At 52.4% G+C, this 23,228-nt stretch overlaps 1 protein-coding gene across 11 annotated transcripts in view; it reads left to right on the top strand.

The window, feature by feature from the left end:
- Window positions 1-23,228, top strand: part of DAB2IP (DAB2 interacting protein) — a 212,214-nt gene that overhangs the window by 92,489 nt on the left and 96,497 nt on the right. For 8 of the 11 annotated variants that reach the window (XM_070379058.1, XM_070379062.1, XM_070379063.1 and 5 more), the window contains one exon: window positions 9,436-9,539. In XM_070379058.1, the coding sequence (XP_070235159.1) occupies window positions 9,436-9,539 (104 nt within the window). Of the gene's footprint in view, window positions 1-9,435; window positions 9,655-23,228 lie in introns of those variants that run through there. The other 3 variants (XM_070379061.1, XM_070379065.1, XM_070379067.1) reach the window with 3 other exon arrangements.

The raw sequence follows: 23,228 nt of genomic DNA, 5'->3' as shown, positions 1-23,228 counted from the left end.
CAAACAGTAAAACAGCATATTAGTTTCATCACGTAGATGGCAAATGTATTTCAGTCTAAAGAGTCCATGGTAAACCTTTGCAGTGGTGTTTACATTCCGTGCCTCTCGCCTCCAGATTGCTGACCACTCTCTCTACTCAGGTGACACTGGATATGAACACATTTCAGTAGTTAGTTTCTCGGATGGAAAATCTCAATTGTTTAGACAGATGTGATTCCATGTATTTCAAGTAGGCTATTTATTAACTTTTTATTTTGAAAATTTTTCCGACGTATAGGCAGTTGCAGAACTGGAACAGAGAGGCACACTTTTACCCGGTTCCCCCTGATAGTTACATCTCTTGTAAATGACACATGCCCTCCAGCTGAAGACCCGCCAGGAACACACCTCCGGCCGCACAAGGTTTATTATTTATTGGGCTTATTATTTATTGCAGTGACAGAGCACACATGCTGTGGGGAACCACAAGGCCTCTCAATCTGATTGTGGTAGAGAGAAACCACTCTAAGATTTGGGCTTTGATTGGGTGAGTTGGGGGGCGTCTAAAGGAAGTGGGGTTCACTCTCGACTGGCTGCTCTCAGAAAGAAGGGGCAAATCTGATCTTATCTTCTCAGATCTTATCTCCAAGGAGAGGAAGCAGCACTGAGATAAATCTGTCCTGGGTAAAGAAGCAGCAGACACTCGTTTTCACCAGGGTGGAGGGATGTTTAGCGTTTTGGGTGGCACGGTGACCAGGCTTTTGACAGCTGCTTAGACAACATGATGAAGTGGTCTCGTTTTGCCTCATTTTATCGTGGTAGGCTTGTCTGAGGTTGGTATCCTGTGAGGTTGTTTATATTCGGAAGGAGAGTAACGTGACAGAGCTGTGAATGCCAGGTCAGCTTCTGAATGTCAGTGCCCGCTTCGCTTCTTTCTCTTTCATCTTTTGTGTGCAGTGGTGCTGTGCGTGCGTCTAACTCTGTACCATTTTAGCATATGCTGATTTGTGCACCTTTGCAGTCAAGACACAAGTTAGAGCCACCTACCTGCCCCCTAGCATCCCTCACCCCTGGAGGGGTAAGGGATGGAAGGGATGGACAACCACCATCTGTTTTGCATCTGTGTGACTTTACCGCTCTGAGAATGCTATATATATAAGATCCTGCATCATGTGACCTTTTAAAAAAATTATTTTTTAGATTGAAGGATTACAGAATTTTGTTGTTTTCTGTCAAACCTCAACATGAATCACCCATAGGTATACATATATCCCCGATCATGTGACCTTTGGAGGCTGGCTTTTTCGGCCGTTTTCAGCAAGCGCGATGCCTTGGAGATCCATCCAAATTGTTGTGCATTTCAGTAGTGCTGAGTAGTACTTTCTTTGCTGAGTAATAGTCTGTGTCATGTGTATGAGTTTCCCATTGCAGCCATAACAGGTTAAAACTTGTTATAACAGCTTAAACAACGCAGATTTGTCATCTCACAGTTCTGTAGGTCAGAAGTCTGGCATGAGCCTCGAAGGACTAAAATCAGGTATTAGCAGGCTGTGTTGCTTTCTGAAGGCTCCATTGCATTGCCCATTCCTTGTTGGCGGAAGTCAGTTTCCCGTGGTTGTAGGACTGGGGTTCCTGTTTTCTTGCCGGCTGTCAGCCGAGAGATGTTCCCAGTTTCTACACAGAGGCTCCCATGTTTCTTGGCTCATGACTCACTCCTTCCGTTATTCCTCTTGGGTTTCGGATCATTCCTGCCTCTTATTTCATCATCGAATCCCTCAGACCCATCCTTCTGCCTTCCTCTTCCATATTTAAGATTATCCCTTTGTGGGTAATCCAGTATGCATGCCCATCTCCAAGTCCTTAACCTTAATCACATATGCAGAGTTCCTTTTGCGATATCAAGTAACGTATTCACAGGGGACTTTGGGGGGAACATGATTCTGCTTCACACATAGTGGATGTACCACAGTTTAACCATTCACCTATTGAAACACGTTTTATTTCCAATTTTAGGCTATAAAGCTGTTGTGAACATTCTTGTAGAAAAAAAAAGCATGAATGGATTGTACTCCGTTTGCTGTTGCAATTTACTCTTTTCACTCAACCTCATGTTTCTGAGCATGATTCATGCTGATCTTACAGAGCTGGGTCCCTTGTAGGGGTTCATTGTGTTCCACGTGGACATTGTCCCTTGGAGTCCTATCCGTCTTCCACTGAATGACTGCAGTCATCCACTGGGGCACCCACTCCCCTGTTGGTGGACATTTAGGTTGCTTCCCACATTCTGCTACTACTAACAGTGCTGTAGTAGACATCTCTGTGCAGATCTCCTTGTGCAAGGCTGAAGCATTTTTCTAGACCGTATATGTAGGAGTGGAATTTCTGGTCCCAGAGTATATATGTATGTGTCAGTTTCAACCAGCTCTTTTCTAATTGTTCTCAAATTCTTTTCCTTCTACCAGCAGGGATGAAAGCATTCCTTACAACCCTGTCGACATTTGGGGTCATCGTTCTTGTCCCTTTTTTGCGTCTCCGAAAGCTGTGAAATGGCATCTGGGTGTGTTAATTTGCATTTTCCCGATCACTGTTGAGGTCCAGCACACACACACACCCCCACCTCACACCTCCTCTTTTTAACATGCTGACTTCTTTTCTCTCACTGCAGGTGTTAGAGGTTGCTGCCTCAACCTGTTTTTAAACATTAAGGTCTGGGCAACCCAACAGCTGAAATTTGGTGTCTTGTCTGAAATTACAGGATGTTCCTCAGGCCTCCGTGTCTCCATGGGAACAAGTAACAGTCATCCTTCATGATTAGGAGGTATCCATGGCAACCAAGCCAGCAGCATTTGAATGAAACCAATTTTATTTATTTATTTTTTTGCAAACACATGAAGGTTAAAATGTGTTTCTCCAACTGTGGCTTCCAAGAGTAGGGAGGCAGCCTGGTCTGCCTGGTGAAATAGACTCTTTTGACCTCCTAGTGGAAAAGGGATGCAGGATCAGCTGGTCTTGTGACCTAATTTTGTAGACCGGGAGTCCGAGAGGTCATGTGGAGGTCATACAGTGAGTCTGAGCCAAGGGGAAAAGCTTGAATCAGTTCTCTGAGGTTTGGAGGGGGGCAGTGTGGAACTAGGCAGTAGATCAGTTCTCCCTTCCTGGGGTCTGTCCCTGAGGATGTTAGCAAACTTACCCAATGTCTCCAACGTCCCGCTTGTACCAGCTATGTTATTTAGAGGTGGAGGGGCATGAGCCCAAGCCTCCTAGTGTCTGCTTCCTTAAATTAGAAAGGACTTGCTACTCAGTCAAAGGCCAAAGTCAGCTGTGATTTTAGAGGCAGAGTTAGAACTCAGAGGTCTGCTTTCTGCCTTCTTTGTTGGTGTAAAATAAAGAGCAGATTTTTTTTTCTTTTCCTTTCTTTCTTTCTTTTTTTGGGGGGTGGTGGTGGTAGGGAATAGAGGGACTCACTGCTCTAACTCCCTGGCCCACTGGTTTGATGATAAGTCATGAATTCAGGGATGGAAAGGGGCTAGCCTAGAGTCACACAGCAGAGTCAAGGTTAAATCCAGTCTCCTAGTCCTGGCCCCATGTTCCAGGCATCCTCAGCCTTTTCTGAGCCCCTAAGTGTAGGTTTGGGAGGGACAGTTTCAGCATATACTCTTGCTTCTTACCTGGAGAAACTTTAGAGGAAGTCATTTTTGCCTCTCAGAACCTCAGTTTATTCATCTGGAAAATGAAGCTTCCCAAAGCTAAGTTGTTATGTGGGGATTATATTTGAATGGGTCTCAGTGGGGGCAGTATTGCCCATACTGCTGCTGCTACTGCTAAGTCACTTCAGTCGTGTCCGACTCTGTGCGACCCCATAGACGTCAGCCCACCAGGCTCCCCCGTCCCTGGGATTCTCCAGGCGAGAACACTGGAGTAGGTTGCCATTTCCTTCTCCAGAGTATGGAAGTGAAAAGTGAAAGTGAAGTCACTCAGTCGTGTCCAACTCTTAGCGACCCCATGGACTGCAGCCTACCAGGCTCCTCTGCCCATGGGATTTTCCAGGCAAGAGTACTGGAGTGGGTTGCCATTGCCTTCTCCAAGTATTGTCCATAAGTGAACAAAAAAATGGATTCTTGGAAGGGGATGTGAAAAAATCTCACTCTTTTTCTGTATAAAGTCTAATATACATGTAGGCATTATATGTATATAAAAAAGAAGCAAGAGAATTCCAAAAAAACATCTGCCTCATAGACTGCACTAAATCCTTTGACTGTGTGCATCACAACAAACTGTGGAAAATTCTTAAAGAGATGGAAATACCAGACCACCTGACCTGCCTCCTGAGAAACCTGTTTGCAAGTCATGAAGCAACAGTTAGAACCGGACGTGGAACAACAAACTGTGCAGAGGACATCATGCGAAATGCCGGGCTGGATGAAGCATCAAGATAGCTGGGAGAAAATATCAATAACCTCAGATATGCAGATGACACCACCCTTGTGGCTGAAAGCAAATAACTAAAGAGCCCTTGATGAAAGTGAAAGAAGAAAGTAAAAAAGTTGGCTTAAAACTCATTGTTCAAAAACTAAGATCATGGCACCTGATCCCATCACTTCATGGCAAATAGATGGGGAGACAATGGAAACAGTGACAGACTCTATTTTCCTGAGCTCCAAAATCACTGCAGAGGTGACTGCAGCCATGAAATTAAAAGACACTTAATCCTTGGAAGAAAAGCTATGACAAACCTAGATAGCATATTAGAAAGCAGAGACATTTTTTGGTCAACAAAGGTCCATCTAGTCAAAGCTATAGTTTTTCCAGTAGTCATGTATGGATGTGAGAGTTGGACCATAAAGAAGGCTGAGTACTGATGAATTGAAGCTTTTCAACTGTGGTATTGGAAAAAACTCTTGAGAGTTCCTTGGACTGCAAGGGGATCCAACCAGTCCATCCTAAAGGAAATCAGTCCTGAATATTCATTGGAAGGACTGATGCTCAAGCTGAAGCCCCACTCCTTTGGCCCCCTGATGTGAAGAGCTGACTCATTGGAAAAGGAAGGCCCTGATGCTGGGAAAGATTGAAGGCAGGAGGAGAATGGGATGACAGAGGATGAGATGGTTGGATGGCATCACCCTCTCAATGGACGTGAGTTTGAACAAGCTTTGGGAGATGGTGAAAAACAGGGACGCCTGGCATGCTGCAGTCCATGGAGTCGCAGAGAGTCAGACATGACTGAGAGACTGAACAACAATACATGTAGGACAAAAAGATACTTTTACTGTATATCTATGGTGTTAGAATTTTGTTGAGGGAGAAACTCGGAAGTTAAAAAGACTCCTTAGAGGGAGTCTTAATGAATAAAAGGTAAAGAAACACTGGTCTGTGCCCCTACAATCCATGTGGTTATTTTTACTAACTTTGTGTTTGGAGCTTGTGTTGGCTGCTGGCTCAGAGTGGGGTGCCGTTTGGAGTGTCAGGTCAGGAGAGAGCGTGGCCTGACCCAGACACTGCCCCTATGGTTCAATGTGATCTTTGGGCACATCACAGTTTCCCATCTGTGTGTAAAGGCGTCCCACCAGGTCCATGGGTGGGGCCTGCTTCTCAGGCAGCTGAGATCCCACCTGGTGGATCCATGGGTGTCCAGCAGGAAGCAGATGGTGCTTATACAAGGATGATTTGAGGTGTGGGTGGGTGTGGGGAACCATGGAGAGGAGTGCAGGACCCCAGAGCTAGTAGCAGCTGGGGCTGGAAGGAGGGGAGGAGAGCGTGGTTACTGAGAGGTGAGAACCCAGGAGACCGGGTCATCCTGATGGTAGTCTGGACCTTCGGTGGTGGGAGGTAGCCAGTCCAGGTGATCCCCCTCCCTCCCCTGATCTTCCACCAGGGCTCCCCACTGGCCAATCCCCATGGTAGCCAGGGGCTTCCCTGCTGGTTCAGCAGGCAAATAATCTGCCTGCAACGCAGGAAATGAAGGAGACTTGGGTTCAGTCCCTGGGTCAGGAAGATCCCCTGGAGGAAGGCATAGCAACCCACTCCAGTATTCTTGCCTGGAGAATTCCAGGGACAGAGAAGCCTGAAGAATTCCATGGACAGAGGAGCCTGGAGAATTCCATGGACAGAGGAGCCTGGAGAATTCCATGGACAGAGGAGCCTGGAGGGCTATAGTCCATGAGGTTGCAAAGAGTCAGACACGACTGAAGTGACCGAGCATGCACACGTGCATGGAAGCCAGAGGGCCCAGACTTGGGTTGGTGTGGTCTGCATGGGTCGGGGATCTGCATGGGTCAGCCCCCTGGAGCAGAAGGTGGGGTGAAAGATGCAGAATGGAACTGGGGCCAAGCAGAAGCTGCCCAGAAAGGTACCCATGTTCCTTGTCCTCTGGAGTGCAGGAGAGGGCGTGGACGCCTGCCCTGTCCTGCCCTGCAGCCATCTCTCCATGCTGGGTTTCTACCTTCTGATGCAGATGGGGTACAGCCTGAGCTTTGTTTGCTTAGCTTTGGGTTTATTGGAGCAAAAATCAATTTGAATTGTGCAGTGCCAAACTGGAAGTGGTTAGAAATGCTCCCAAAGCATCTGAATTGAAGTTTATGGCTACTTTGGGAGCACCCATGAGGGTATTTGCTGTCCGTTTACTGTGTTAGGAGCTAGTGGGTAAGTTCCCTTCCTCTGGTCTCAGCCTCCTCCTCTGTAAAATGGGTGGTTGGACCAAGCAACCTCTGGGCACCTCCTAGCAGACCCAGCAGGCAAGGGTGGTGTTCTGCAGAGGTTGTGGGGATATCAGGCTTGATCTTGGAGGAGAGGCAGCCTTGCCAGGCTCTTTGAGTCCCGCCAGTGCCTTCTGAGGGCTCACCTGCCTGGGAAGGAGCAGTGAAGCCGTGGTCAGGCGTATGTGTGTGTGTGTCAGGGAGAGAGGACACATCCCCAAAGGCTTCTGAAGGCCGAGGGCAGTGCCTCACATGTGGATTGGACACCGTGGTTAGTCTGGGAGGACCCCCGGGCGGAGGTGACGGGAGGCACCAGGGATGAGGGGAGAGATGAAGGCAGACAGTGCGGGGGCACAGCAAGAGATTTCTTGGGGAAATCTATGGAGAGAAAGGGTCTTTCCTAGATTGTGACTAGCATAAATGGGGTAGGGGCGGAGATGAGTGAGGAAGGGAGGTTCTAAGTAGGACGCACCATGAGGGAAGCGGAGAGGCCCTAAATCATGGCAGCCAATGGGCCGGAGTGGAAGCCTCTCTAGCAGAGGGGGCCCCAGGCCTGCCTGTTGGGCAGGGGGCCTGAACCCCTCCCCGTGGGTGGCCCACTTCCTCCATTTCCAAAATGGCTTGCCAGGCTTGCCCACCGGCCAGGGCTCAGCACACCACCCTACTGTGTGTGGCTCAGCTCTGTCCTTCCACACCTCTGAGGGCTCCTGTCCAAGCCGGCTGCACGAGAGACTGGGCTGGAAGGTGTAGCACGGCCCCTGGCAGCCCGATCTGCCTTGTGGAAAAGCCTGCCCCTCGTCTGTCCTGTGTGTGTGCACGTCCACACGAGCACGTGTACTGGGAACGGGCCTGAGCGGGTACGCGTTGCAGTGTCTACGTGGATGCGAACGTGTATGTGTGTGTTTACTGGGTGTGCGCCTCTGCACCCGGTGTGTTCCCAGGGACCAGGGAAGTCTCCGCCCTGTCCTTTTTCTTCTCAGTCAACAGGTCTTTCCCAGGCATTCCCCACGCACCAGACTCCAGGCAGGGTGCTGGGGGTGTGGGGATGCAGCCAGCTTAGGCGTGGGCATCAGGAGTTCCACCAGCAAGCAGAGGACACACACACACACACACACACACACACACACGAGTTTCACCAACAAGCAGAGGAGACACACACACACAGGAATTCCACCAGCAAGCAGAGGAAACACACACACATACACAAAGGAGTTTCACCAGCAAGCAGAGGACACACACACACACACACACACTGTGTGCAAAGTGACAGCAATGATAGGCTGCCCCAGCCTGGCTGTTGCTATAGGAGCCATAAGGGCTCCTGTAAGAGCTAGGGGCGGAGGAGGTTATCGGGTTTCCTCCAGGGCTCACTGAACAGGACAGGCTGGGAGGAACAGGAAGGGGGCTTCTGTGGGGGTCACAGCTGGAACAGTGGAACAGAGATGGCCAGTGCCAAGCACGGTTGGGGAACTGGGGCGGGTGAAGTGGCCAGGTGGACTGACCTGGTTGTTGAAACAAGCATGCTGAGGCTGAGGCTCCAAGTGTTGAATGAGCTGTCACCGTTTAAAAATCAGAATATTTCATATTAAAGTAAAAAACCAGATTCCCACATCCTCTTGAATCTTGGGAAGCTTTGGCTGCACTGAGCCCCCCCGTTGCTATGTCAAAATCACCAGCTGGAGCTGAGCAGCTGGCCGCTACCCTTGACCTTGCTGCCTGCCTGGCCCTCGCATTCCTCTCAAGTTTTAAAGCCTCAAGAAGAGAAGGTCCCTATTGGAAGCCAGAGATCAGAGTCTCGTGTTTGAAGGAACTACTTGTATACCTCCAGCAACAGGGAGCTCATTATCACATATCACAAGATGTGTGTCTTGAAGTGGGAGTTTTAGGAGATCTTTTCTTTTTTTAAATCATAGTACATACATAGGAAAGATATACATGACATTTGCCATTTTAGTCATTTTTCAGTGTACAGCTCAGTGGTTTTAAGTATGTTTTCAACATCATGCCACCATCACCATAGTCCATTTCTAAATGTTCCCCATTACTCCAAACAGAAACTGTGCCATGAAGCAACAAATCCCCGTGCCCCCTCACCCCCAGCCCCTGGAAACCTCTAATCTACTTTCCTTCTCTAAGAATGTGCCTATTTGGGGTATTTTATACAAGTGGAATTTCACAATATTTGTCCCTCTGTGTCTGGTTTGTGTCAGTCAGCTTGTTTTCAAGGTTCATCTAGGTTGCAACATGGATCGGAAGTTTCGCGCTTTTAATAGTGGAATTACCTTCCATCCACACTGTGTTTATCCTTTCGTCTGTTGAGGGCCCCTTGGGTTTCTACCTTTTTGGCTATTGTGAATAATGCTGCTCTGGACATTTGCATACAGTGTTTGTCTATGTTCCTCTTTTCAGTTCTTTGGGGTATATACCGAGGAGTGAAATTGCTGGATCATGTAGTCATTCTGTCTTTAACGTGTTGGGGAACTGCTAAACTGTTTTCCACAATGGGTGGACCATTTTATGGGGACCAGGGGTGTGTTGTCCCAGCCTGGTCGGGAATGACAGGAGGGCCTGACTTGTTCAGTCGCTGAGTCCTGTCCGACGCTTTGCAACCCCATGGACTGTAGACCGCTGGGCTCCTCCGTCCTCCACCATCTCCCACAGTTTGCTTAAATTCATGTCTATTGAGTGGGTGATGCGACCAACTGGGTGGCCTCCGTTGTCCGTGCTTAACCACCCCTCTCTCTCTCTCTTTCTCTGTTGGCAGAGTCGCCCCAAGAAAGGCCGGGCTCCCGGCGCAGCCTGCCTGGCAGCCTCTCGGAGAAGAGCCCCAGCATGGAGCCCTCGGCCGCCACGCCGTTCCGGGTCACGGTAACTATCCCTGCGTCACCATCGCCACCTGGCCCGGGGGCTGCTCTGCGACCCCGCGGCCCCCCTTCCTGGAGCCTCACGGACCTGGGAGAGCATCCAGCCTCCCTTGCTCTAGGTATCCATTCACTCAGCTGCTCCCCTCTCTGTGGCTCAACCCCACCCCCCGGAGGCCACATGGGGGGCCTGTCCTCTAGGGAGGGGGCAGGCGGAGGACTGAAAAGCCCTGCAGGCTGCTGGACCCAGAGCCGAGCTGTTGTGGGATGAGAAAGGCTAACGTTAGGTCGGATAAGTGCACCCTGACGCATGCGTGCACGCAGCACGCTTCCTTACGATGTATCCTTTTTGTTTTCACATTTTAAAATCTCTCATATAACAGCCTGTGGTGTGTCATAATTTAATTGCTATTTTTTTCTTTCTTGCTGGTGCATAAAACAATGCTGTACCTTACAATCGATGATGATTCAGAATCAACAGAGAATAGTATATATACAGCTTAGCTATTGATTATGGTAGTCCTACCAGTCCACTCTTTTCTTTCAAACCTGAAGGACTTTATGGAAACAGAACCCAGTGACCCTCTATGTCCCCTGCGTCCCAGCCATCCTTCCACACACCTGCAGTTTTATGTCCTTTTACTGCCCTGTTTCAGCACATTACCTCGTGCCCCTCTGCCCATGTGCTAGCCACTGGAGAAGTAGACAAGTTCTCTTCCCCAGGGAGCTCAGTCTATAGGGGAGATGGATGTTTGATTCATTTGTTCATCCATCCATTCATTCATTCAACCATCCTGACGGCATGCTTGCTGTGTGCCAGGTACCGTTCTTGACATTGGGGTCAAGTGAGAGGAGCTGGCCGAGACAGCGGCAGGTGGATAAAGCCCTTGACCTTATGAGCTGACATTCTTGTGTTGGAGCTATGTGCTGTGAAAGAGAAAAGTAGACTGCTGTGAGAGAGAAAACTAGGAGGGTTTCCTTGAGGCGGTGTGGTTTTCAAGTTATACTTGAGCTGAAGTCCAAGGAATGAAGAGCCAGTCCTCTGGGGATCAGGGGAAAGGAGGTTTTGATGGAGGAAACAGAGAGTTCACAGGCCAGGCTGTCGCTGTATCGTGTGACATGGGGTTTAAGGTGAGGTGGGAGTGGATATCCCCTGGGACTCTTGAAGGGTCCTTGGAAATTGAGCAGGCAGGGACAGTGAGAGAAGGAGTTCCAGGTAGGGAGGACAGCAGTTGCAAAGGCATGGAGGCATGCTAGAAATTGACATGTTTATGCAATGGTGAAATGCTTGCTGGGACTGGAGTTGAGGGGTCCAGAGGTCAGGGTAGGAGGTGAGGCTGGGAAGCTGGATCAGGTCTGGGTCAAGTGCAGCCTCAAGTCCCCAGCTAAAGGGATGGGACTTTCCTCAGAGCCACCAATTCTTCCGCCTGTCTGTGTGTCATAAAAACGCTCTCAAAATATTCTTGGATCCCTTCAAGATTTCCGTGCAATGGGCCAGGGGTGGGGCCTGGATATCTGCATTTTTAATAGGCTCATATAAAAGGCAGTTCTGAGCCCCAGGCTCTGGGTCAGATCAGCCTCTGAGAAAGGATTCCAGATTACCTCCCTGGGTGACCAGGGCCCTTAGGAGATGGTGTCCAGCCGCGGGGAGGACAGGAGGCTGGCACCTGGGAGACTCTGATGGAATCAGCTGGAACAGGCTGAGACCTGCTTTCCCCAGACCCCCCTGGGCCGTGGCCGCCAGGGCTGAGCCTTGGGGACGCCTTAGGGGATGATGACTAATCATCACGGCTCCCCTGCGCTATGTTCATCTCTTTTAATCCGTGAGACAACCCTGAAGCTGATGCTTCAATCACCCCATTTTACAGATGAGAAAACTGAGGCTCAGAGAAGTGAAGTCCCTCACCCAGACTCCAAGTGCTCACAATGTTGGAGCCAAGATTTGGACCCGGGTCTCCCTGACCCCAGTGCACGCGCATGTACTCCTCTGGCTGGACTGGAACCAGAGCAGGAGTACCCTTCCTCCACACCCTTCCAGAACCCCCTCAGCATCACTTTTTAACCTGCTTCCCTTTCTTTTGCTGTTCTAATAGGTGTATCATCACACCTCGACGTTGCTGTAATTTGCAGCTCTTTAATTTGCCAGCTAGGCTTGGCTTCTTTCCTGTCGTGGCATCTTCACTGTGTTTCCTGGTATGGAAAACTCCTGTGGCTCAGAGCCAGAGCCAGCACCAGCCTTCTGAGCCACTGGGCCCCCAGACTCTTCATCCCGTGAGCTTAGGGTCTGCAGGATGGCAAGTGTGTTCTGCCGTCACTTTAGCCACTTCTCACAGCAACCCTGAGGGCAGGGACCATTAGTGTCTGCATGTCATGGATGAGGGGACTGAGGCTCAGAGAGGTGAAGTCATTTGTCGGGTGTCACAGCTGCTGTGTGACAGAGCCAGGCACGGATACCAGGACTGCCGGGCATATACTGTTTGTGTCCTTTCCAGGACCAGGGCATATGCGCCTTGGTCCTTTTCTGTGTGCAGCAGTTAAGGAAAGGGGCGTGAGTCGAGTTTCTATCCTGGGCTGGTGCTTGGAGCTGAGAGGGTTTGAAGAGGAAGCTTGGAGGTAGGGATCTGCGTTCAAATTCCAGCTCTTGCGTGACCCACGTGACCTCGTTAGTCGCTCATCCTTTCTGAGCCACGTGTCCTCGTCAGTAAAGTGTGGAATGACTGCTCTTTCTTGAAGGACTTGCCGGACCTTCATGTGTGCACATCAGCCCAGGTCTGACCCATGGTAGGTGCCTAACCCCTGCGCGCGTGTGCGTGCATGTGTGTGTGTGTGTGTCACTTCAGTCGTGTCTGACTCTTTGCAACCCCATGGACCACCAGGCTCCTCTGTCCGTGGGATTCTCCAGGCAAGAATACTGGATTGAGTTGCCGTGCCCTCCTCCCAGGGATCTTCCTGACCTAGGGATAGAACCCATGTCTCTTGCATCTCCTGCATTGGCAGGTGGGTTCTTTACCACTAGTGCCAACTGGGAAGTCCATAGAAATGATGGTGGTGGTGGTTTAGTTGCTAAGCTGTGCCCAATTCTTTGCAACCCCATGTGACTATAGCCCATCAGGCTCCTCTGCCCATGGGATTTCCCAGGCAGGTATACTGAAGTGGGTTGCCGTTTCCTTCTCCAAGGGGTCTTCTTGACCCAGGGATAGTACCTGGGTCTCCTGCATTGCAGGTGGATTCTTTACTGATGAAGCCACCTACAAGCTGAACTGTGTTTCCTCTTTTGGCTCCAGAACAGTGAAGATCTGCGGAGGACAGGGTGCCTTGGGGAAGGTCAGAGGTGCACCTGGCCTGGGCCTTAGAGACGGACTTGACATGACCCTGTGCAGGACCGGAAGCACACCCTCTCCCTGCAACCTGAACTCACCCCACCTGCTCGCACAGGCACATCCTCGTGCTCGATGACTGCTGCTCTGTGTAGCCCCCAAGGGAACCTGGGGAACATGGTTTTGCCTGGAGGAGGCAGGGGAGATGCCACAGGATGTACTTGAGTAACTGTCGTCTTCGCTGCCATTTCAAACCCGGGTGATGAAATGTCACCACCTCTCACAGCAGTGCCCTTTGGCAGTGATGCAGTTTAATGGTGAACCCATGTCGGGATCTATAGGCCTCATTCTTTCTACCTCCTCTGTGCAAACTGAGGCCGGGGAGGGGCTGGACTTGACCTGGGCACCACTCACCTGGGAGCGCTCCTGAGTCTGGGCTGTTTGCACCCCACATGCTGGCCCTCACCCCTTTTGTGAGTCAGTCTAGGACCAAAGTCGCCCCACAGGGGATCAGGGACCCAGTGTTGTTCGCATGTCTGTCTCTTGGAGATCATGTGGCCCTGGGAGAGCCTCAGTTTACCCTTCTATAAAAGAGGGGGAGTGGATTTTGTAGTTTGGCCATACAAAAGGTGCTTAAACACTTTGATGTACTAAGGGAATGAGCCGTAAAGTCAGCAGACCTGGGACCGAGTCTCATGCCAGCATTGTGACCTAGGCAAGATATGGAACCTTTCGCCTGCCTGGTACAACTCCCTTCTCCCTACAAGGGGAGTTGGGGGTGGGGGCGCCATTTCTCCAGGTCACCCAGTGCCAGCTGGCCATCCAGTCAGGACCCTGAGAGCTCTGTGGGGCCTTGGATGAGGGCAGGATGGGGAAGGAGCTGGGAACAGGGGACCAAATGGACCTCCTGCCCATCACTGGCCTCCAATACTTGGGCTCCAAAGAGATGGAGAAGGAAACCCACTCCAGTATCCTTGTCTGGAAAATCTCATGGACAGTGGAGCCTGGTGGGCTGCAGTCCATGGGGTCACAAAGAGTCGGCCACGAGTGAGCGACTAACACTAAAGAGATGGTGAGGCTGAGTTCAAGCGCCGCTCTGTCTTCTCAGCAGCGAATCCTGGAAACGAGAGAGGGTCAGAGGCAGGGACAGCAGGCAGGCAGCAAACTGGGATCTGCATAAGCTGTTGGGTTGGGTCCAGGGGCTCTGTGTGGACCTACTCCTCACCCCGAAGCCCCAGGACCCTCAGCAGCAGCAGCAGGCTGTCCCCGCTCACTGGCCACCCCATGTGTGAGGAATTCATGGTGTGATTGGAGGGTAAGGAGATGAGGACTGCTACTGGTCTCCCCATGTGTCCCTTCAGCCCACCACCCTGGGCAGACCTCACCTCCCCCTGGTGTGGGCTGGGTCCTTCCTCCCTCCTTCCTCTGCCCCCATCTCTCCCACCGACCTTGAGGAGAGCTGGCAGGGCCTGGGTGTGGGAGGTGGCAGAGGCGCTGGGAAACTTGACAGCCAATTGATTCCTCCTCGGGAAGTTGAAAGTGAAGAGTTGTGTTTGAAGGTTTAGCTGAAATTAGGTCTCAGGGCTATTTTTTGCGAGTTGGAGGAGAAGTGTCAGGGAGGGGAAGGCCCAGGGGGCTGGCGGAAGCTGCAGATAAACTCAGTACCAGTTGATTGCAGATGCTTCGAGATGCGGGTCTTGGTTCCTTTCAACCACCCACTTTTACTGGATGCTCAAGTGTGTGCACCCCAGGTGGTCCTGAAGCCTGGTGATGCTGGTGTGCCTGGGATGCTGTGAGAACCCAGAACAAGGGGCAGTTACCTCTTGTGGGCGAGGGTGGGGAAGAATTTCTCAAGGAGGGATCTTTGGGGCTGGGCTTTGAGGGATCTATAGGAGTTTGTCGGGAGCAAAAGGAGAAGAGTATTCCAGTTAGAGTGAGATCTAACTAAATAGGAACAAGCCAAAGGCTCTGTGTGATCAGATGATGTTGAATGAGTTGCAAATATGACGGAGAGGAGCCTGGAGAGAAAAGTGAGTGGGTAAGGGCTTTGGACTTTTCCCTACAAGACACAAGAGACAGAGGGGATGATGAGTGAGAGTGGATAGGGCAGGAGATCTCTGGGATGTGGATCTGAGGTTTCCTCACCTGCTCACCCCTCTTACCAAGGTTTCTCCAAACCATCCCCACATTTCAGCTGTCTTTCTTTCTCATATACAGAGAAACAGGTACAGGACCACAAACATGCAGGATTGTGCGTGACCCCCCTTAACACCATGGTGGAAAGGCTGTTGGAAATTATCTGATCCAACCCTTCCTTCTACAGAGCAGGGTCTGAGGCCCAGAGAGGGGAGGGTCCTTTCCTAAAGTCACACAGCAAGTCTGGAGCCGGGCGTGGGATGGAGCCCGGGTGTCTCTATTCCCCTGTCCTGTGTTCCTCCTGCCTTGCTCCCTCCTGCCCTCTCTTGCCTGCAGCCAGGCCCTTCCCCCGCCCCTGTCAGGTTTCCTGGGAGGAGGGGGCTGAAGGGAATGAACTTTGTGCATCTGACTACCCGTCTGACTACCCTTGGAGGCCCCCAAGGGCTCATCAGCACAGCACCTCCTCCTGGTCTGCCCGTCTGCCCCATTAGTGCCCTTTGTTGGCTAAGGCAACTCCCGTGGACAGAAAAGCTGGTCAAACCCCCAGATCACAGGGGCCAGCTCTGTCCCTGCACAGATGGGGCAACTGAGACCCAGAGAAAGTAGGTTTGCCTGGAATACCTGCTGGGCCTCTCTCCATCACTCCAGGCTGAAGCATATTTACACGGGACACGTCTGTCTGTGTCTGCGGCCCCCAGACTGGTGGAGGGATGTCAGCTACAAAGCATGGCTGGCAGATAGGAGTGCTGGACCCCGGATTGGGTGCCCCAGCACCTCGTGGTACCAGAAATTTGCCTGTGAGTCTGATGTCCCTTGCTTTCTTGAGCCATGTGAGCTGGTGAGCTGGAGTCTTCTAACCCAGTGTCTGGCCATTGTTCTGCAGATGAGAGGGTTGGTGGAGAGAGCAGGCCCCATATCCTCAACCCTCCTCCTCCCATGTCTTTCATGGAGCCTAATTGTTATTAAACTGTTTAAACCCCAAAGGCAAATTACTATCATTTTGGTCTGTGTCCGTTTGGTCTGTGTCTGCCTTCCTACAGGAGGAATGCAGGAGATGGGAACATCATCAAAGATAGCCCAGGGTAGCCAGGGCTGGCCAGGACAGTCTGCAGGGTGGGAGTATGGGGTCAGGGGCTGTTTGAAGCTTTCTGAATCAAGGCCAGGCCAGCATCTGAGGCCTGGGACTATGGACAGGCTGTGGTATTTGGTAGGGTTGGGAGGCTGCCTGCCCCATTAATAAACAAGAAGGCGGTTTCATCAGATCCATTTTACAGATCTGGAAAGTAAGTCTCAGGGAGAAGGGACTGGCCCAGGGTCCGCCAGCCCATGAGTGGTAGAGGTGGGAGTCAAGCTCTGGTCTGCGAGTCCTATTGTGGGTATGCACTAACTTACTTTCCTCCCTCCCTTCGCTGCCTTCCTTTTTTCTTTCTTTTAATAAATTTTTAACCAGCACCAACTATGTTTCAGGACTTCCCTGGTGGCTCAGATGGTAGAATCTGCCTGCAATGCAGGAGACGGGGTTTGATCCCTGGGTTGGGAAGATCCCCTGAAGAAGGGAATAGCAACCCACTCCATGGAGAACTCCATGGACAGAGGAGCCTGGTGGGCTATAGTCCACGGGGTCGCAAAGAGTCAGACACAACTTAGCAACTAACACTTTCAACTATGTTTCAGGGCCTGTGTGGGGCATTGACACACGCAGGAGTAAAAGGTAGTTTCTCCCTGCAGATATACAGGGTTTGCTTGCCTAACAGGCAGGGTTAACTGGGGCTTCATGAAGTCATTTCTGGGCAGGTGAGGAGAAAGGACTGGCAGCCAGGACGGCCTCTCTGAAGGCTGAGAGATGGGAAATACTTGAGCAAGTGGTAGTGGGAACAGGGAACAATGTGAGGGGCTAAAGTGTGAGGCCATGGCTGGAAAACAAGGATCAGCAGATCTATTGCAGCTCACAGAGCAAACAGGATGGGAGGCCATATTAATAGGAGTATGGAGTCCCCAGAGAGGGAGGTGAGGGTGGGCCAGAACTGGCCAGAGCAGATCTGGATGGAATGCTTGTGTCCTTCAGAGCAGCATACCTGACTCGGCTGAGAGAGTCTGGAGCCCCTGGTCTCTGCCCACTCTCCCCTTCCAGAGAGTCTGGAGTCCTGGCAGAACAGCAGTTCTGAGGGCCAGGGATTCCTGTGCCAGTTTACAGACGAAAAAGAGAGGCTCAGAGTTGGAGACCTGGCCTGAGCGATCGCACAGAGGGAAGCCGTGGGGCTAAGATTCAAATCCTACCCCTCCCAAGTAGACCTATGGGAAGAGTCAGTACTATGTCCCTAGGACGGAGATAGGGGCGGGGGTTCCTGGTGAACAGAGGGAGAAAGATGCCCCCCAATAGCATCAGAGACCAGGACTGAAGTGGGGGATAGAGGATGGGGAGCAAGCAAGCTGCTTTTCTCATCCCTGCCCTCAGCATCTGAGCTTAGAATGCCCTTGCAGGGGTCCCTGAGGGCAGGGCTGGAAGGAAGAACTCACTTCAAGGAGACCTGGAATCTGCTGCCTCATTGCAAGAGGTGCTGGCTTGGGTGGGATGATGGAGAGGGGAATAAGGACAACCTCTGCCCACCCCCCACCCCTTTATGCCCGGGGGTCCTCCAGAAGTACTTCTAGGACGTCCCTGTAAGGTCCTGCACTTGAGCCTGTTGGGCAACAAGGAGCTGGATAAACTGGTCCCCACTAAGGTGTCAGTGGCTGACTCCCTCTGTCCCTGTGTCAAAGGTTCCTTGCACAAAAGGAGACTTATCAGTTGGATGTTTGAGTCACTCACAGTGGAGTGTCAGGCTCTCTGTGATTGGCAAGTGAGATGCTATTGGGGGGCGTCTTTCTCCCTCTCTTCGCCAGGAGCCCCCCTCCTCCCCCTACCTCCTGGGGTCCTCCGTCCTGGGGACATAGTACTGACTCTTCCCATAGGTCTACTTGGGAGGGGTAGGATTTGAATCTTAGCCCCACGGATTCCCTCTGTGGGATCGCTCAGGCCAGGTCTCCAACTCTGAGCCTCTCTTTTTTCATCTGTAAACTGGCACAGGAACCCCTGGCTCTCAGGGCTGCTGTTCAGCCAACAATCTCACACCAAATCTCAGAAAGCCCCGATTGCTGGCAGGCGGGGCTCACTGCCCCCACCCCTTTCCTAGAGCCTCTGGTCCTCCCTGCCCCACGCCTCCTCCTGAAACAACATTGTTCACACAGAGCTCCCAGGCCTCCGCTCTGAGACCAGGAGGTTGAGAGGGGGCAGGGTGCAGGGGTCCCCAAGAGACCAGAGACCAAATTCCCAGGTGGTGAGTACAGATGGAAGGAGTCGGAGGTGTCCGCGCAGGGCACCTTCTGCCCAGTTGGGGGCAGCAGAGGGCAGCGAGTAGCTGCCTGGGCAGTAACTCCCAAAGGAGAGTGGAAGTCTGGGGATGTTTTGTGTGGCCCCCACTTTGGGGCCACGGGGTCCAGCGACACAGCCTGCGGAGCCTCCTGCCGGTTGGACGGAACAGCTCCAAACAGGAGTGCCCGTGGGCAGCTGGGTCTGGCACCGTTGGCTGAGCTGACCGGACTATGTTGACCAGAGAGCTTTAGGACCTGTGAAAGGGGACCTTCATCAGGGACATGGAGAGGGCAAGGTCTGGGGCCCAGGCAGCCTTCCAGCAAGAGGGTCCCATGTGCAGATGGGTGTGCAGTGTGTCTGCGCTGTGGTCACCAGGCTGGACTAATAGACACTCCATCATGGGTGTCCTCTGACAAAGTCCGGTCCACCTGGGTGTGAATCCCAGCTCCTTACTGTCTGCATAAGGAGGGGGGCGTGGTCATAAAGGCTGTTTTACGCAGTCCTCTGGGTCAGGCCTTCCCCTGAGCCCTCACTGGGTATCATCTGATGATACCATGAGGCACATAACACAAATCCCATTTTTTTTTTTAAGTGACAAAACCAAAGCAGACAGAGAGTGAAGGACTTGCTGAAGCTTGCTCAGCTCGTGAGCCTGGACAATGAAGGTCTTGCAGAGCCTGGCCCACAACACACAGCCCAGTCTCTGCCGGCCAGTTTGCTAGTCCTTCCATCTTATAGATGAGAACACTGAGGCTCAGAGAGAGGAGGTGTGCTGTCCCAGGTCACATAGCATATCAGGGATGGAGCTGGCATTTGATCTCATCATGTCCCGCCCGTCTGCAGCTGCTCTGGCCACCCCCTCTACCCCTCCATGTCAGAAGGGACGTGAGCAGGGCAGACACCCTGGGGTGGGAGGAAACTGCTCCCCTCTTCCCACCCCAACATATGGCCCCTGAAAGCCTTCCCCTCTCTTAGGGAACCCAGGAAACGGGGAGTGGGGGGCCAGAGCTCAGATACCTCCTCCCAACCCCATATAGAAATGAAGTGATTGCCTCTGTCACACCAAGTGGCATTTGGGTTGGATCACAGACATAATTATATCTGAGTCTTCGGGTGGGAATTGTTCCCAAGCCAGGAGGCCCTCTTTGGAAGTGGCGGCAATGACATCTGTTTCCGACACAAGGCCCTGCCGGGGGATGAGTAAGTTTTCTCGTGGAATTGCTTAAGGAACATCTAAAACGAGCCATGATTGTTCCTGCCCCCGTCCAGCGCCATCAGTGGCTGCCAGGAGGGGTGATCTGGCTCCCCGCCGGCATCGAGGCCCCCAGGCCTGTCCCAGGGTCCGTGTCTCTATGCAGGTTGGCCCTTCTGCCCATGGTTCCTCCCCATTTCTCTTCCTTGAAAGCTCCTTCCCTCCCCCATACCCACCCCCACTGTGGTTCCTGCAGGCATCCCCACCCCAGGCTCTCGAACGCAGATGCTGTGGCTTCACCATCCACCAGAGAGAGTGTTGACTTTCTTAAGGGCAGTGGCTATTTCTGATTTCTCTGAGCCCCGGGCACGGGGGCAGGGCCTCACCTGTGGCAGACACCGGAGGGGCTGGTGGGATGAAGATGTGTGAGTGATGAGAGGAGTGAATGCATCCAGTGAGTGAGTGTGGGGTGAGGGGAGCGGGTGAGCTAACAACCCCTGGCTCCTGATGGTCCACCACGTCTCCGAGGCCCAGTGGCCAACCACTTGGAAGGGGATCAGGACAGGCCACCTGGACCACTGCAGTCTTGCCTTGAAATTGACCTTGCCTCCGCTGCATGGGTTCCCATGATCCCTCAAGGGCAGGCGCCCAGGTGTGCCTGGCCTGTAGATGGTAAATCAACCCAGAAAGAGAAATAGCCTATAAAATCCTCTCCCTAAATGGTGCGTTTTGTATCCTGTAGTGAAAAGTGCTTTTAAACGCACTGCTCACTCAGGTGGATTTATGGGGCTGCCCCCTGCTTCTTGCCTCCCCCTCCCGCTGTGTGGCCTTTGGGAGCACCCTGGGGTCCTGGTACTCCCTGGTGGCTTGTGGTCCAGGGAGAAATAGGATAGCTCCTTTCCCTGGCCTTGATGCTCCAGGGCTAGCCCTGGCCAGCAAGGTGCCTGGGAGTCGGGGCAGGGTGAGGCCATCTTACCCAACAGAAGCTCCCTATGGCCCAGCAGGGCCTGAACTTCCACCATGAGCATCCTTCCTTCAGGCAAGCTGTTGTCTCCAGAAGGCCCCCCTTGCAAATGGGTCACCAGGGAGGGGAAAGATGGCATGCCTAAGCTGGAAAGGGATTTAGAGATCAGCTAGGCCATCTCCTCATTTTACAGATAGGGAAACTGAGTCACAGAGAGGCTAAGTTGCTTGCTTAGAGCCTCATACTGCAGTAATGGAATGATGGAAGGACTTGAGCTCTGGGGCAGACTACCTGGGTGGAACCCAGCTCTGCCACTTCCTGGCTGTGCAATCTTGTGCAAGTAGCTTAATATCTCTGAGCCCCCATTTTATTATCTGCACACTGGGCTATGAGAATTAGGGTAAGTCATGTAAAGCTTTGATATAGTGCCTGAAGCTGCGACAGAGCTTAATAAATGCATCTGGCTTACTCTTATTAATGCATTGGAATAGTTCTTGTTACCGTTAATTACAGAGCGGGGTTTTGAATCCAGATTTCTTGTCTCTGCGCATGGTTTTCTTGCTACTCCTGCCAGGAAGCCTCTGTTGAGAGCATTCTCTCACACAGAGCACACAGAGCACAGGACAGAGACGTGCTGATGGGGAAAAGCAGTGAGTCACCCCAGGAAGACTGGCCTGGTGCCAGGGCCTCAGTGACGGGGCCGGTAGGGATGCAGAGGGAGAGAGTAGAGAGCCTGCTGCAGGGGTGTGGCTCCCAGAGGGAGCTGGTTTTACTGAAGCCATGTGGCCTCGAGCTGGACTCGCCCGGAGGTCAGGGCTGGCTGAGGGCTTAAAGAGCTGATGAAGTGTATATGGCCGTCCAGATCTCTGGGGTGGGCTCATGGGGCAGTGAGTCACTCCTGGCTGCTCTGGGTTATCACGGTCTTGCTTGAGACGGTAGGAATGAGTGTCTGGTCTCTGGTCACTGACGTCGCTCAGTCCTGGGCATTGGCAGGTACTGGGATGGCCTCTCTGATGTCCTCATTTCCCCCTCCCACCTTCCCAACTGCACACCCCCTCCTCTATACTCTCAGGGTTTCTAAGGGCCCCCCTCGACCTGGGCATCCTCTGCATTGGGGAGGGGATGTGTAACTTGGAGGTCAGAAGACCTGTGATCACGCCAGGGCCTTCGAAGCCAGTCAGACCTGCTGCTGTCCTACCTCAGCTCTGTTGCCTGTACTGGGATTCTGCCTGGAATACCCCTTATATGGCTGCTCTGCCCCCAGATGATCTCAGCAAGCCCAACTGCTGCCTCACCTTCAGTGTTACTATTATGCCCTCAAAAGCTGCCTCCTCCAGCAAGTCCACTCATATTGACCCCAAGTGGACTCCCTTAAAAAGCCTCTCAGAGCACATTCTCTATCTGCCTTTCTCTTTTTTCTTTTATATCATAAATACTTGTTCATTCATTCAGGAAGTATATATTGAATACCTGCCAGGTGTCCAGCACTGGGGACCCAGGCCACGATGGCCCCCATAATTCTGTAGGGGAGGGAAGTCTGAAACAGACATATAACTACAACTGTGATCGGTCTGCAGGGAGATCTCGTTCAATGTGAGGGCATCGGGGAGGCCCCTGAGAAGAGACTGAAGGGTGTGCAGGGCCCACTGGGCAGAGGGGGCCTCTGTTCTGGGCAGTGGCAACAGCCTGTGCCAAGGCCCTGTGGCAGGAGCACCGCTGAAGCCCCTGGGATCTGAGCAGGGGAGATCCTGAGGGGCCTCGGGCCTCACCAGGCAGCTAGGCCTTCACCCCAGGAGCCCTGGGGAACTGTGGAAGGAAGTGCAGCTGGTCCGCGGCATGATCTCATCTGTTTTTCGAAGGGTCCCTCTGGATGCTCTTGGAGAATGAACAGGGGGAGGGTGGCAGGGTTGGAGGCGGCCAAAGCAGCCAGGAGGCTCCTGTGGGTGCCTAGGAATGGCCTGGGCCACCTCTCCAGCTGGACGGAGGGGCCTTTGAGGGCAGAGAGCCAGCTTTTATTGGGGTGCAGGGAAGTGGACCAGCCCCCTTCTCCATCACAGGAGCTCTGGGTCCTAGAGATTGCTCTGTGAGCTGCTGCCCTATGTTTCCTTCTGGCTAATCGCTGGGCTGGCCCCTGGGAGCTGAACAAAGTCTGAGCAATAAAAACAACGACAGTGACAGTCTGATGACAGGAGCTAATATTTCTGCCATGTGCCGGGAAATGGGCTGAGTTCTTTCCATGCATGATCCCATTGACTCATTCCAACAACCTGTGGGGTGGCTACTATCTTTCCCGTTCTACAGAAGAGGAAATAGGCTAGGGCAGTGAGGTCACTGGCCTAGGGCCCACGATGTTAACTGGGGGAACACGCTGCTACCATGCCTCTTGGGGGAGGGGGAGGGAAAGTACTTGCGTTTCACCCAGGGATTCCTTAGCCCTAAACAGCTGTGTCATGGCGGTGTTTCAGGTGCGGTGATGGACAGAGGGAGAGATGTTTGGGGCAGGGGTCTCCAGCTCTGGGTAGGGGTGTCATCCTGTAGAACAACCTGCCAGGCCTCAAGGCACCCAGAAACCATACGTTCAGGGAACCATGAAGGCAGTTATCAGGGTGCGAGAGAAGCAAGTAGGTCGTCCTCAGAGACCGCCACAAAATGATACCCGCCTGATTGTGGAGACCTCTACAGGGAGCCAGTTTCTCCCCTCGGGCCCAAGGTCTGGGCTCCTGGCTCTTTGTGCT

Source organism: Bos mutus, chromosome 11 (assembly GCF_027580195.1).
Source record: "Bos mutus isolate GX-2022 chromosome 11, NWIPB_WYAK_1.1, whole genome shotgun sequence".
NCBI lineage: Eukaryota > Metazoa > Chordata > Mammalia > Artiodactyla > Bovidae > Bos > Bos mutus.
Note: the sequence above shows the minus strand (reverse complement) of the source record. Positions and strands in the feature narration are given on the sequence as shown.